Source organism: Phymastichus coffea, unplaced genomic scaffold (genome assembly GCF_024137745.1).
Source record: "Phymastichus coffea isolate CEN01 unplaced genomic scaffold, Cenicafe_Pcof_1.1 PCOF00010, whole genome shotgun sequence".
Taxonomy (NCBI): domain Eukaryota; kingdom Metazoa; phylum Arthropoda; class Insecta; order Hymenoptera; family Eulophidae; genus Phymastichus; species Phymastichus coffea.
Window position 1 is genome coordinate 8,375,785 of NW_026706821.1, and position 16,271 is coordinate 8,392,055.

Here is a 16,271-nt window from a genome sequence, read left to right on the forward strand (position 1 = left end):
GTCGGTTGACCAAGCTGGGCGGTACTACGCCAGTGAAGAACACTTTATTAGTCAACAACGCCCTCTGTCATTTGTTTGAGGAAATACGATATGAAATAAATACTATTGAAATTGATAAATTAAAAAATGTGGGCTTAACGCGCCTCATGAAAATTTGGCTTTCACTCAATCGATGTCAAAGCTCTATCGCTGAAAATGCCGGTTGGAATGGTGATAACAACGAAGTTTTGATATGTAATACTCCAGGTTATTTTGATGTGACTATCCTTCTTAGTATATTACTGGGCGGGCTTTACTGAAGGTTATCGGAAAATTGTAGTCAATGTCAAGCATGAACTTATTCTCACAAGATCAAGAGATGATTTGAATTCTATTTTAAGCAAACGAATAAGGAATCCTACTGCTTCGGAAAAATAAAAAATTACTTTAATAAAGGTTGAATGGTGGACGCCATATGTAATGGTTGCCAACAAAGAAAAAATCAAAATACTCAATCAGATTGGATGAGATCATGCAATTACAATGGGTTATCGTTCTTGGATAATGTATCAGTATTCAAAATTACCTCGTACATCAATACATGTTTAGAATCTTAAGACCTCCAATCAATTGGAAAAGCCTCTTTTTGTTATTGTGACCTCTCAGTGTTATTTTAGCTTTTCAAACTAAGCATAAAAATTCAGCGAGCGTTAATTCTAGTAATTTTAATGTGAAATTTTAGTAATGTGAAGCTATTTCTCAATTCACAATGCTATCCATATGGAAATCTCAATTTGAACATCGATCAAAATCATTATGCTGTTCTCTACGATATGTATGCTAATTTTCAAAACCCCTACTATGTTAAAGAAAACGAGCCGTTATTCAATAAAAAAGATTTTATTAATAAAGCACCGCTAATAGTTATAGACTGCTTCAAACAAAATAAAATATTAAAAAGCGCACCAGTCGATGTTCGCTTAGAATTTGAAACTCGGACCGAGTTTCCTGAAGATACTATGTATTACGATGTAATTAATGTACACAACGCTTTTCAATAAAAAGTAATAAAATATATACTTTATTGGAATTTCATATAAACTACCTATAATAATACTATATAACTCGGGGGGAAAGGGTGCTATGGTGACTATGGCGCCCTCTACTTTCAATTGGTAGTTAGGTATGGGCTTTCTATAGAACAAATATATTCATGTACTCTTATAACGGTTTTGGTATCTTGTTGAGTTCACATTAACTTCTTCATCTTTTCAAATGGATTATGTATTAGATATTCAAGGCTTTCAAGGCTGAAATGAATTTTTTGTATGTAAAGAACTCGCCTGTTTACCTTTATATGTTGGTACTTTTCCAACTGTGCTTTTCTTTGAACCACCGCATCCGCATGGCTTAAACTTCCTATCATATGTCATAAAGTGAATAAATTGTTAAAAATATTCCATCATGGTATATTATGGAGATCTGGCATTATACCATATAAAATTTTACCATGTGTATTGAACAATCATTTACATAATTCTAGAAATATTTATGTAAAAGTATTACAAAAGAAACAACGGCTACAAAAAATATTACATAAAAAGTAAGTATAAAAAATATAATTTTTTTGTGATATAGTCGGAAAATAAAATCATTATTAATTAGAAACTTTTTTCCTTTTATAGAAATATTTTGGATCTTGAATGTGACCTAAGATATTCACCATTGAAAAAATTATCTTTGCCACTAAAAACGTTGTGTATATATCATTATGGTAATCGATCTAACTTTGTATGCGCCGTTACAAATGTGCGAAAATTGTTTATTTGGATGAAAGAGAGGAAGACGCAATTTGAACTCGAACGCATTGATGAAATTGATAGTAATTCATATAGAAATCCATCTAAATATTTGGAAATAGTTATGACGATTACTGAAAATAAAGATTATAGACAGACCGTTCTGGATTCAATGTATAATTGAACAATAAATTAATAATTAAATGAAAATTCTATGAGTTCTACTAATTAATATTCGAATAAAATTATCTACGGAGTTGAAAGGTTCCCGAAATCGAATGAGTTTACTAGAGCTCTTGTTTAAATAGAGAGAGAAAGAGAGAGAGAACAGCATCTACTCTATACGGTGTATGCAGACTCCCTCTACTATACAGGTATAGGCTGTTAAAGGAGAGAGAGAAAGAGAGAGAGAGAGAGAGAGACGCATTTACATTGTTAGGAACACGTCTAGCCAACATATAGCTTAGCAAGCTAGAGACATTTCCCCCTCTCCAAGGACTCACACCTAGCCAACAAGCTAAAGACGCTACCCCCTCTTCGAGACTCTCACGCCTAGCTAGCATATAACTTAATAAAATTTATTATTTTATTGTTTACTATTAAGGGGGGGGGGGGGTCATGACTAGGTCAAATAACGTCTCTGGGTGGTCGTTGGTAGACTTCACCCACTCCCTGACCACAGCAGCATTCACGCTATACGATATACGCGCTTAGTAAGCTAGAGACGCTACCCCTTCTCCGACGGCTGACACCTAGCCAGCATAGCTTAGCAAGCTAGAAATGCTACCCCTTTTGCGAGGGCCCACACCTAGCCAGCATATAACTTACAAAGCGCCCTATCAACTTCTACAGCGTCCTACCTTTAAAACCTCTATAGGAGGAATCTACCTTGATAGTCTATATATTAAAATTTATTATTTTATTATTTACTAATAGGGGGGAGCTCTGGGAGGTTGCGACTAGCTCAAGGAAACACTTTGACATACATTGCTTAACTACTAAAACGGGAGCAGTGAAGTTAGAGATAGTGAGAAAGGACTGCCGATCGGTATAGTAAGATACACCTTAGCGCCGAGGACCTGATAAGTCATACAGATTAATTTGGTGAAGATTACACTCACGGAAGGGTATCTACCCACCATAGACGTAGGCGATGATAAAGTCTTCCTTGGTGAGAGCGTCGTCATCAATGAGCAGAGAGCTGTCAAATCATAGCTATAACACTCATAATGAAAAAGTAATAACGATAGAAGTTGACCTGAAGGCAATTATTCTATTTCTAGGTTACTCCAACTCGGATTAGAAAAATAGCCTCAAGAGATCTGCATAAGCTATTGATGAATTTTAGGAACTACGTAACAAGTTGTTACAATTCATAAGGACAGGACATCTTTACACGAGAGAACTCCAAAGTGTGAAACGCTTGTTAAAAAGATATCCGAATGTATTTTTACTTCTCGAGGAGTCCCTGCCGTGTACTAACATAATAGAACACGAAATACATCTGGAAAATATAGTCCTAGTCAATATAAAGCAATATAGACATTCACCCGTGCAGAGAGAGTTCATATCGTTCCAAATCGAGAAACGATAAAAGGATGGAATAATCGAAGAGAGTAACTCGCCTTATAACTCACCGCTCTGGATTATTCACAAAAGCCCAGCGAGCGACGCGACGGTTTGTTGAGATAGAGAATGGTTATTGATTTCAGAGAGTTAAATAAAAAGTCATCGGCGACGCCTAACCTTTACATAATATTGCCGATATTTTTAGATTAGTTGGGAAGCTCAATGTGCTTTTCGATGTTCGATTTAATTAGTGGATTTTGACAAATTTTCTTAAGGGTTAGGTTGAGGACAGAGGGAAAACGGCTTTTTATATTTTTTATGGACACTTTCATTATATTAGAATGTTGGAAGGCTTAATGGACGCGCTAGTAATCTTTCAACCAATGTTGAATGAATTGCTGCGGGGACTATTAACCTTCAGAGGACGGGAAAACCACTTTAGTGGCTCAAAATAATTTCTCAATTTTATCTGTAAAATAGGTTAATTCTGGGGTTTTTAGTCATACTGATTACGAATTTGATGACATAAGACAAAAACTAAGAAACAACCTGTAACGGTGTAGGCTGGTCATGGCCTACACCGTGTGTTCCTCCTCTCTCTCCGCCCTTAGCAAGGGCTCACGGCGGGCATCTGACGCACGTGTATTTCCGTGCCTGATGCCAGCCTTTGTTTTCAGTATCGGTCTCTCTTCCACGAGCAAGAAAAAAAGAGAGAGCAGCGGCAGTACCCAGTGAGCAGGACCGCTCAACAATATACGCTCCCGTCAGTCACCGTTGAATAGAGAGAGAGAGAGAGAGACAGAGACAGAGATAGAGACAGAGATAGAAAGAGAGAGAGAGAGAGAAGAGAGAGAGAGAGAGAGAAAGAGAGAGAGAGAGAGAGACAGGGACAGAGACAGAGAGAGAGAGAGAGAGAGAAAGAAAAACAGAGACAGTGAGAGTGAGAGAAAGAATGCAACTATGGTGCGGTTAGGCACGTGGCACTGGCCACGCTTGACGGTACCGCGTGCCGCCGATTAGGCAAGTGAGTGGTGGGGGGAGGCGTGAGTAGCAGTCTCTCATGCACTCGTAAGTCGTTTCTCACCGGCATTAGGAGAGAGACCTCGCCAGCGAGTACAGTGCAGCAATTCAGCGCAGCGTACGATTTAGTGGGGCAGCATTTTGAGCCAGCCTTTGTCCACTGGCCGCGCCATAATCCAAGAAGTCGCCAGCCAGCGAAAAGTTCTACGTGCCAGCCCAGCGGACTTCGCCGACTCGTCAGGTCATCCTCTCTCCTCTTGTCTTTCTCTCTTGATCGATTTTACCTTTACGGCTACTCGCGATTTGTGCGCTGTGCCAGGCTCTCGCCGGCCAGCACAACTATATTAGTGGTTAATTTTTCACTTTTTTACTAATTTTAATCACTTTTTTCTAACTTTTTACTTTTAGTAGATTTGGTAAATAAGTTTCACGGTGATAACCATTTACTTTGTAACGTTCCCAAAACTTTAAGAAGTTACGATGAATTGACTCACCACTCTGCTCTAACCAAAAACCTAAGCCATTATTGTTTTCAATAAACTTAAAACCTTCTTTTACGTGTGAAAGAATAACATGAATTTTTAATGTCTCTGAAAGTTGTTCAATACTTTCCAAAGCTTGTTTTAATTCTTCAATATAATCATCAAGTGAAGATCCTACTTTTCCATAGGTGAAACAGCAGATTACCACCTTGTCCACAGCTTTAAAAGCTGCAATAAAAGGTAAAATTTTAAAAATACCTACCTCTCCACATATTTCAATATCTTTAAGTCTATCAGACTCTTTCACAAGCTTCCTACACGCATTGCCCTCAAAAGCATCGCCATGATAATTTTTTGAAATAAGATTGAGTTTGTGTGGCCATAATAGAGCTTTTTCTAAGCCTAAAAGGGAAACCAAACCTTGCCAAAATAAGTGGTTTACGAAACCTTGCAGGACATGTAATTCAGGTATAACATATTTCTTCAAAACACAAACATCATCTTTTTCATCAAAAATGGAAGGATTAATTGTGCTGTGACATATCCTACTACATTCCTTTTCTTCTTCTTGATTTCTTAAAAGTTGATGTCTATCGAAATCTCTTCTTAAATCGCAAATGTTTTTAACTTCGTAGCATTTGCGACTTCCAGTGCATCAGATTCATTTGAAGTAGTGTTGCCATTCAAACTTGTATCTGGAGTCGATTTGCGTCCCAATTTATTTAGAGAGACGAAGCAGTACGGACAAGGATATGACGAAGTTGCAGTTTGTTGACCATTTACAATCAGCAAAAGCTTAAAGTCTGCAACAAATTTAAAGGGGATATCATTAAGTTTAGTCAAATCAAATAAAAGCTGAATATTTGCGTGAGTTTCTTTGATTCCAGGAACCACACACAACAATATCAACCTATTGACACTTGGTAGCTTACCTTTTTTGCTTAAGCGACCTCCATCAGAGTACAGCGTTCTTTTTTTGGAACAATTGAAATCAACTGAATCTTCTGGATCACTTTCGTCATAACAATCTTCTTGCATGGAACTTTCTTCATTTTTAGGTGAATAACTAGCAGGCATAATACATAAACTAATTTTGAAAAAATTTTGTCCACCATCAGCCATAGCTTTGATACAAAAATTGCCCACTAATCCTCTACTTTCGATAACTTTGTCTAAAAGTCCTTCTGCGTTGGCATAGACAACAGGGCGTGATTGCTTTTCTGCCTCTGTTCCGCTTTCACAATCAAATTCATGTACACCTGATTTGAAAACATCTTTTAATTCTTTAGACTTTTTTGACATATGCTCTCTGTAGTTTTTTGGAATAGACATTTTACCCACATTACACCTTATGAAATTTGTAATTTTTTTCATTTCTCTTTGTGAAGCTGCTAGTTGGACTCGAAAATTATCTAATTTATCTTCATCGAAGAACACTGTCTTATCAATCTTATTTACTGTGATCCTTGTACTTCACCCAGCAGTACTTAAGTTCAAGTCGACATTGACTCGTCTGCCATTTAGATCAGGTTGAGATTCTAGATTGTTTTTAATAACATGCGTTGCAATTTGCTGTTGTACTTTTTCTGGGAGTGTCTCAACGAAGCTTAGTATATTATCCCTATGATTATTGCAAGTATGAGTTTTACCTCTTTTTATTTCTTGATAACTCTTGCTGCAATATTTAATAAGATCAACAGAATCACTACTTTTATTCAATGAAAGCTTCTCTAGTTTTTGTGATTCATAAAAGCCAGTAGAAATATCAATTTCTTTATTTATATCTTTAAATTTCCCTCTGCCTTTCTCAACTTTAATGTGCCCTTTGGACTTGGCAGTCAAGCACACATAACAATCACAATCGTTATTCAAGCGAGTTTGTTTCAATAATAATAATTCCTCATGATGAGGCATAGTTGGTAATTGCCGATTGAAAATTTCTTTTTCAAAATCAATCAGTGTCAAATAACAAGACCTGCATATGCACAAAGGATATTTTTCATCATTTAAATCAAATTCTTTAGATATAAACTTTTTTATAAGTTTTTCAATAGATTGACTTATTAAAAATTTGTCTGGCTTAATTTTTCCAAAGATAATTTTTCGACCACAGGGGCCACATACTTTTTTTCTATTATCCTGATGAGAACACGGCGGAGTCATTTTTAAAACATAAGTTTCAAAAATGCAACTCAAAGAGGTTTTGTGGATTTTTCTTCGGTATATATGTTACTTCAACATGAATTTTCCTCTTACAGATTAGCCACCAGCTAGCGGTATAAATAGAAGCTGAAAATTGGCATATATTTAGAAAAAAAACAAGAACTCTATCAAAATTAGCTGAAGCATTTTGAGAAAAATAGAAGATTAAACCTTTCAAGTTTTGGATTGTTCATTAAGCCAAGTGAATAATTTATTAACATAACAATAAATTGTTGAAAAAATACTATAATTAACAATAAATACTGAATAAAAGCTTAATTTACTTGATTTATAGTTAAAAAAAAGATTGCACATGTGGCCTTGAAAGCTCTACTTATAGCACTTCATGAGCGCGCATAGCGTAAATACAAAAACGTCCGTAACTTTCGAAACCGATCACTTAGGATTTTCAATTTTTCATTTTTTTCATCTACAAATGATGTAGAAACTTTCTGCGTTAGCGGATTTTGGATCCATTTTTGGACCACTTTTGCATGCTTCAGGAACACTGTGTATACTGCAATTTCTGCTCCGTGATGCATCATCGTTTTGTAATTCAAGCGAGTTGCTACTTTGAGTAGATCAATTAAACTTTTAGTATCTCTGTATAATAAGAACTTATTTTTTGGTCAACTTATATTACACACATTTTTTTATTTTTATGTCTCTAACAGATATTGTTCATTCGATTAATTAGAAACCTTATTTCGCGTTTATAAATCGTATTTCTATTATATTTATTATATATAATTTATTCATTATTCTAAATGTCCACATATAAAAATAAAGCATGAACATTACATAATTCAAGAATTACTTTATAGCTATCCACCATCATTTGCACCACCAGAAAATAATATATCATGGCTATATGATGAATTAGATAAACAATGGCGACTATGGTTACCTGCTGGTACTTCAAGCACGGTTAAAAAAGGAGCTTTCTACTCTGTTTTAGTACGTCCAGGGTTTCGGATAATTTCAATTAATACTAATTATTGTAATAACAAGAACTGGTGGCTTTTAATGAATAGTACGGATCCAGTTAGCGAATTACAGTGGTTAATCTATGAACTTCAAGGCGCTGAAATAAATAAAGAAAAAGTGCATATTATTGGTCATATACCACCTGGTCACTCAGATTGTTTAAAAGTTTGGTCAAGAAATTACTATCACATAGTTAATAGGTAAATTATGATTCAATACAGTACTTTTGATAAGCTTTATATTTACTTATTAAATTAAAAAATATTCTAATATAACAAAAAATTTGGTATTATAAGGAAAATTGAACTTTTAGGTTATTAGTTATAGTATATATATTTTTTTGATAATAGCATAATAGAAGGCTGAAATTACAACAAAATATTAAGTTATTTCTTGAATTTATGTCGTACGCAGATCTATTAAAGAATGAACATTTTCGATTACAACATAATGTTAAGCTTAAGTTTACGTTTGGATATATTAGGAGACGCTGTATACTTCCGAAATTAAAAAAAAAATAAAATTTTCCACAGAAAAAAAGCAAATTTCCTAACATTTATGTTCGGGCGGAGCGACGGTGGAAAAGAACATGAGACGAAAAGTTATCTCTTGAACATGTTACGGTGTAACGTAAAAATATTCCTCAATAATAAATATTGTAATAATGAAATAGAGGGAAATACGAGTTGAAAATTCACTTAATTTTAATTATATTCAGTAACGTTTCGTCAGCACATTTGCTGACCTCTTCAGGTTTTATTAACAGAAAAAGAACAAATTTTTAACAATAAAATTTCAAATGTAATTTTTAAAGGCAAATTATATGTATATGTGTGTACCTGATTTCTCTCATAGTCAAATTATTATAGGCTAAAACGAACAGACTTGTGAATCTGACGCCCAAAAAAATTTTTTAATCATATTTTTGAGTTTTCATGAGCTAAAACGTTTTCTCCCTTTTTCCGGATTATGTCTCCGCTTGAAATTTTATTTCCGGATTTTCCGTTTTTAAGAAAATTGCGAAATAAAATCGGGTGTTCGTACAGCGCGCAAAATGCATTAAACATTTTTCTCCTGTTTAAAAAGAAATAATATCGATAGCGGATGATAGCTCCTTATTCCCGGATTACGAAACAATGTTCCTTTTGTCGATTTTCTATCCGAAATTGAGGAAAATGTAAAAATTAGTAATATATGCGGCAGTTAGTCGATAAAACAGGTCAAACTTTTGCTAATCATCAGATATCCCTATATAAGTTCTACATTGCGTAATTATAATAATAAGTAATTCAAATTCTACTCAATTAACCATTCACATTTTATGTACTGCAACGATTACCGAAAATCGTTCGACTCGCATAGGTTACGAAGCGGCTGAGCGTAGCAGCCGCGATCGGTTTGAGAGAGAGAGAGAGGGCGCGTAGGGGCAATGACCGAGAGGGGAGAGTTCGTTAGCCAGTATGACTGTGTCACTCAGTCCGGCTACACATCTAGCTACCGTTTCCGAGCTGTCAACGCGTTCTTGAGTTGTGCGAGATCCAGGAAGTTTTCCCCGAGTGAGAACTAGAGTGTGGAGTGCTGAGTGCGAACACTGTTCTGCGTGCGCGACATCGGCAGCTACGAGAGCATCAGCAATCCCGGCGGCAACGCAACAACAAGCAGCTGAGCGCAACAGCAGCAGATTAGCGAGCGTAGGAGCGGTCGACCTGCAGCTAGTGCGTCGGATACGGTTGGCCACCGTAATCCCAACAACTCCATGGTAGGTGCACAATATTGCTATTGTCATTAGCGTGCGATCCCGCGCAGCGTGCGCGGTGAAATTATAATAAGTGTGCGAGCGTTCAGTCCGCGACGGTCGCGAGTTTTTTTCTCTCTCTCTCCCCTCGGTTGCATTGTCAATCGTATTCGCGTGCGTGAGTCTCTCGGCAAATCCCTCCCGTGTATCTGATTTAATTTAATAAAGCGAACAGCAGTTATTCGTAACCGAGTTATTGCTTTGTCTTTCCTTTGTCCGGGGTACTTGTTATTGTTTACGTCCGGTTCGAATAAGCCGGTAAAAAGGCACGGATCGCGTAGACATCGAGAGAAGCGACTTGCCAGCTGAGATACCAGCAGCGGCCGACGGAGCGCTGCGAAGCAAGCGCGACAGCGCCGCCAAGTGGCGAGTTCGCGAACCCAACTCCGCTTGGCGAGGGAACTCTGCGCAGGTGCACTCCCGGACAAGGTAGGTTAACGTGCTCACAGCACGTAGATAACAAGGCGTCGTTTGACCGAACTAAAGGACAGGTTTAATAGTTTAAAGGTTAAGCGGCAGCCTGTTACAGTACATATACATAAATAATTTTTTCTAAGGTTTTCTATAAGTTTGTCAACATGCCAATTTTATAATTAATATTTTAACTATATAAAATAACATAATTCTGAACAAAGTAATAAAAAAATTGAACTGACTAGTTAAAATTGAAAAAAACAATCATTGATCAAAATCTTATAGCTTAGTTTTATATTTGTTGAATTATTTAATAACGAACTTAATTTTACTTCCATTCTTCTTAACAATATAAAGTAATAATCCATTGTAGCATATTATAAAAATACTTCAATATACAGGTCAGGTTAAAATAAACTATATTTGTTTTGTCAAAAATATATTTGTTTCAACGTAGCAACACTTTTGCTAATTTTGTGGATAATGATTACGATTAGGTATTTGCATAAAAAAATATAAATAATCCAATCTAATTGTTTTATAGTTTTTAATATATTTTATAATACGACATATTGTTGACAATGTTTATCAATAAATATTGTATATATAACATAAGCAAGGAAAAATAAATTATATATTTTTGACAAAACAAATATAGTTTATTTTAATCTGACCTGTATATTGAAGTATTTTTATAATATGCTACAATGGATTATTACTTTAAATTGTTAAGAAGAATGGAAGTAAAATTAAGTTCGTTATTAAATAATTCAACAAATATAAAACTAAGCTATAAGTTTTTGATCAATGATTATTTTTTTCAATTTTAACTAATCAATTGAATTTTTTTATTACTTTGTTCAGAATTATGTTATTTTATATAGTTAAAATATTAATTATAAAATTGACATGTCGACAAACTTATAGAAAACCTTAGAAAAAATTATTTATGTATATGTACTGTGACGGTAAACGTCAAATTAGCGCTGATTATTTAGCTTAATTGCTGCCTGTGAGGACAGCACCTGCCGGGGGGACGAAATTCGTAACTAAGGAATTCGGCACGCGAGCAGACGGAACGCGCGCGATTGAATTCGAACCAGTGAAGCATTGACCATTGTCGCGTCCGCCCGCTTTCGCTACCGCCACTACCGATCCACGTGCCCTTGACGACTACACGCCAAATCAGCGACGTTCGACCAGTGCCAGATACCCGTGACAGCTGCCACCGAGGTGCCAGAGATTCGCCAGCTCAAGACCAGGACGGGAGAGAGTGTGTGGGGTTTCGCCATCGAGGGCGAAACCAGTGTGTGCGCGCATTCGCGACCCGCGAGCAAAAACAATAAAAACTGTTCCGCGCTGTGTGGTTCGACCCTGTCTTCTCCGATCGCCTGCAAATATAAGGTAAGCTGGCCAGCTTAATTTCGCGATCGCGGTGGCGTGATTAATAATCAAGTTCTAATATTCGATGCGTGCATGTAACGGCTCTAACAACAAAGAGCAGCGAGCGTCCCGGCAATACGTGTTGCCGACGAGCGAGCGTCAACGTAAACAAACCCGCGGGCCGACCTTCTGTAGACTATAAGGAACAATAAAAGATCTAGTCCATATTACTAACAAGTGTTTTCTTTTGATTCTCTTATATCTCATAGCTTCCACTCACTTTCCTTCGATAAGAGAACTTACTGGTTGACTGGCGCCTGTCTTTACATGCTCTCCGATTTACGTACCGAGCGTAATTAATTGCGCGCGTCCTTTTAGTGTAATTGCGCGCATAAAATAATTAAACGGTTTTACCCCGTTACATGGCGCCCAACGTTAAAGAACCTACGGTGTTGTTGATTGTTCAAAACACCGGTTCTCAATAGTAACCTCGCGCCCAGTCAACCAGCGACTTAGGTGGCAGTCAAGTGTTGTTGTGCGCACTTGATACCGAAGGCCACGTTAGTAAACAAAGCCTGTTAGCTAGCTTGCGAAGGCCCGCCGCGGCGAAGAATTGTAAATAATAGCTGTGATCGCGTGCGAGTGCGACCGAAAGATTCTCGAACGTAAACACCAATGAATTTTGAAAGTTGCCGCAAATAATATTATTATACCCGTTGGCCCGGGGAAAACTAACACCGGCAATTTTCAAACAAAATTAATTCAATTGAATAATTTTATTTGACATCGTATTGTCTTAACGTAAATGTTTTTTTAATATTATTAACTGCGGTTATTGGTGATTACGCGCAACGCTCGTTACAATATTTTAAATACTAACTCACACAGCCGTACTAACAAACAGTTAGTACGTCTGATAGGCAGCATAATTATATTGCGTATTAACGAGCGAAGAATCTTTCGGCAAACAATTCGTAAAACGCCGTTGATCAAGCCCAGTGTTGGCTAATAAAATTTTTTTATTTTTTCATTCGGCATACGAATCATAATACAACACTCGCACCCGCGTAACATAACTGTAAATTTTACAAAGAAAGCAAACGCAAGCAAACAAACAGACAATTATGGACCGCACTCAGACAGAGATAGAAAACTGGGTATTGACGCTCCAGGAGGAGGAAATCGAAGAATACCTCGAGCAACTGGAACTCAAAACAAGCGGGACCAGGCTCTCGAGAGCTACACGACTACATAACTGGTTGCTTGGTGACTACTCGGCAGCAGATTTCGCAGAAGTCAACAACCAGCACAGCAGTCCAGCCAAAAGAGCCGCCCTACGCTCGGAGCTAATAGTATCCTTATGCCAGGAACACACAGCATCCGAGCAGGAGGGAGAACATCCGCTAGCCCAGCTAATGCAGAGTGCGGACGTAATATCGCGAGTACAAAAAACCGCGATAAACATCGCGAATGCCCTGGACAGCGGAGAAAACACAAATAGTAAGAAGGAAATTACTATAACGGCTGACGATGGCAGCCAGTTCAAACTCCCGCCGGCATTCGCGGTGATGATTCAAGGCCTCATTTTCCGGTCCAGGGAACATGAGAGGAAATGGGAGGTACAAGACTCACGAAATTCAAATGCGTCTAACCTAACCCAAATAGTAGAACAAATCGTCAGGACCAACATCAAGGTGCAGGAACAAATCGACAACCTGTCAACCAGGATGAAGGATGTGGAAAATGCCGTACACAGAGATATGCGACAAGACGATTCGAACAGTTCTAGTGAGGAACCACAACCGGAAAACACGCGTAGGAGCGTCGCATTCCAGGATACATTCACGTGCCACTACGACGCTAGGCTATCCCAGAGCACTCCAGCCGGACCCGGACTGAGGCCCACGGGGGCCGCCGGTAGGACCCCTCGCCGGACGCCCCCTTTCGGAGAGGGTGGACAGCATCAACTCGGTGGAGATAATGCTGAAGTGAACAACCACCCGCCGACCATGTGGTCATCCCAACAGACGTCATACCCGTGGTCGACAACAAGGGACGTCGGCCGCATCGTCCGGGGATGGAAACTCAGGTTCTCCGGAGAAGGCAACGCGAGTATTGACACCTTCTTATCAAGGTTGGACAACTCGAGGAGCAGTGCTGGACTTACGGAAGACGAGATGCTCACAGCTGTCTTCGAGCTACTCGCCGGTCCCGCCCTCGTCTGGTTCGAAGCAATGCGGAACGAATGGTTCTCCTACGCGGATTTCGAGGCAGACGCCAGAGCATGGTTTGGGACCAGCAGGCAACAACAGCAGCGTCTAACCAAAGAGGTTCAAGGCCGATACCAGGGCCCAGACGAACCCGCGAACGTATACATCGCGAACATGATGGGCCTAATGAGTCGGCTGAACCCCAGAATGACGCACGAGAGCCAGCTGGACCTACTACATGCCAACCTCCTACCGGAAATCCAGAGCCAAATACGGAGATCAGAAGTAGACTCCGTACGGACCCTAAACGACCTGGCCACAACGGCCCAGAACAACTTGCATCAGCGGAGGATGGAGCGGACGATACCAGACCCTCAGTCGACTCTATATCCTGAGTTGGCGTATCACCCCCGCACCGACGCGAGCAAGGGTCGTAAAGGGAAAGTGGCATCAATGTCCGGTGACAAACCGGAAGTCAGCGATAGATTGGACCGCATGGAAAAGGTACTCGAGAAGGTGACGCACCAGGTCGTCTACACACCGACGCCCTCGGGGGCGACACCTAATCCGAGTCTGGAATCCGTCGATGGCGAGAAAAAGGTTCTGCCCATCGACATGTTTAACCAATTGCTGGTGTCCATCAAGGAAATGACGGCGGAAATGAAGAATAACCGCGCCGACAAAAGCTTGACTTCCGGGGACCGAACTAAAAGGCCGGAGACTCCCCGCAAACGAGGAAGAGAGTTCTCAGGGCCGATCAAATGTGCCGAGTGCTGCCTACTGGGTTACTATAGGAAGTTCTGTCACTAGTGCAACAAGGGAAACGACCAAAGGAGTGGATAGGTGGGGTTGATCCCACTCCTTCATCCAGTAACCCAAACCCCGTCAAAGAGATCTCGCAGCCTCCGCCAACACAGCCCACGCCGTTAGTAGCGAGCGTGTTGAGCGACGAGAGCGAGAACTTCCTTAGTGACGCCAAAGAGAAGCGTGGCGGTAGAGTGCATGCGGAGAATGAGGGTGATGACGTTAACAGAGCCAAAGGCCCTAAACCAGCCGAGGCGGTGACGTATGGATCGCACACGCGCTCGGAGGCACGGGTAAAGGCGGATAAATCGTCGAAGAAGAACCCCATGGAAACTCCGATCGTCCGAACCAAAGGGGCTCGGACGACAAGTAACGTCACTCGACCACGCAAGAGTACAATGGTTAGCGCTATGATGAATAAAGAGCAAAGCTGTGGAGCCGTCGAAGCTGTTTCCCGATATTCCTCGGAACAGGAGACGCGTTGGTGGCTACCGGTGAAAATAGGGTACTTCCAAATACGGGCCCTCTACGATCCGGGAGCTTCCACCACAGCCATGGGTAGTAATGCTCTACAAATAGCGTCTGTGCTGGGCGTCAGATTGGACATCACCCACGCGGGAACAGCAGAATTACCAGACGGTCGTAAGTTAACATTCGTCGGTCACGCCATGCTACCATTCACCGTGGGAGGATTGACGATGCCGACGAGAGTATCCATCCTCCCTACCCTCGTCGAAGAATGTATTTTAGGAGTGAACTTCATCAGGTTGTTCAGAGCGGTACTTGATCCAGACGATAACACGTTGCTGTTCAAGGGATCGCAGGCCAAAATGGAGCTAGAAGTAGCTAGCTTGGAGGCTGGTCCGAGATTAGCCACAATCGGACTAGCCGAGGTTACGGCTACACAACAGACCATGCTTCAGAAGACCATCGACGAGGCCCTATCTCGAGCCTCGACGGGCTTGGGATGTGCGGCAGGCATCGAGCACGAGATTCGGGTCGGTGATACGAAGCCAATTAAACAGCATTACTACCCGGTATCGCACAAGGTCGAGCAGGAAATGCATAGACTGGTAAGGGAAATGTTAACCCAAGGGGTAATCAAACCAGCAGACAGTGGCTGGTCGAGCCCAGTGGTTATGATACGCAAGAAGGACGGATTTCGTACAGATTTTGCATTGACTTCAGAAAGGTCAACAAAGTCACCGAGTCGAATGCGTATCCCTTACGGTTTATGCAAGATATATTAAGGCGTTTGCGAAACGCACGCTATATATCGACGCTCGACCTCAGTAGCGCGTATCACCAGATCCCACTCAAGACCGAATCTCGGCCGATTACGGCCTTTACCGTACCCGGACTGGGACATTACCAGTTCGTACGAATGCCGTTCGGTCTCTCGTACGCCGGCGCCACCTTCCAGCGGTTGATCGATAGTGTGATCGGCCCCGAACTAGGCGAATTCGCCTTCGCCTATTTGGACGATATCACAGTGGTATCGTCCAGTTTCGAGGATCACCTACGACATCTAAAAACCGTATTGGACAGGGTGTGCGAAGTTGGCCTCTCGATTAATCGAGAGAAAAGCGTCTTCTGTAAGTCTGAAGCCAAATACCTGAGCCTGTTG

At 40.1% G+C, this 16,271-nt stretch overlaps 1 protein-coding gene across 1 annotated transcript in view; it reads left to right on the forward strand.

Moving 5' to 3' along the window:
• The window catches only part of LOC131671652 (sphingomyelin phosphodiesterase), a 938,839-nt gene that overhangs the window by 601,963 nt on the left and 320,605 nt on the right, over positions 1–16,271 (forward strand). Inside the window, exon 7 of the mRNA XM_058948252.1 lies at positions 7,876–8,238. Within this exon, the coding sequence (XP_058804235.1) occupies positions 7,876–8,238 (363 nt within the window). The remainder of the gene's footprint in view (positions 1–7,875; positions 8,239–16,271) is intronic.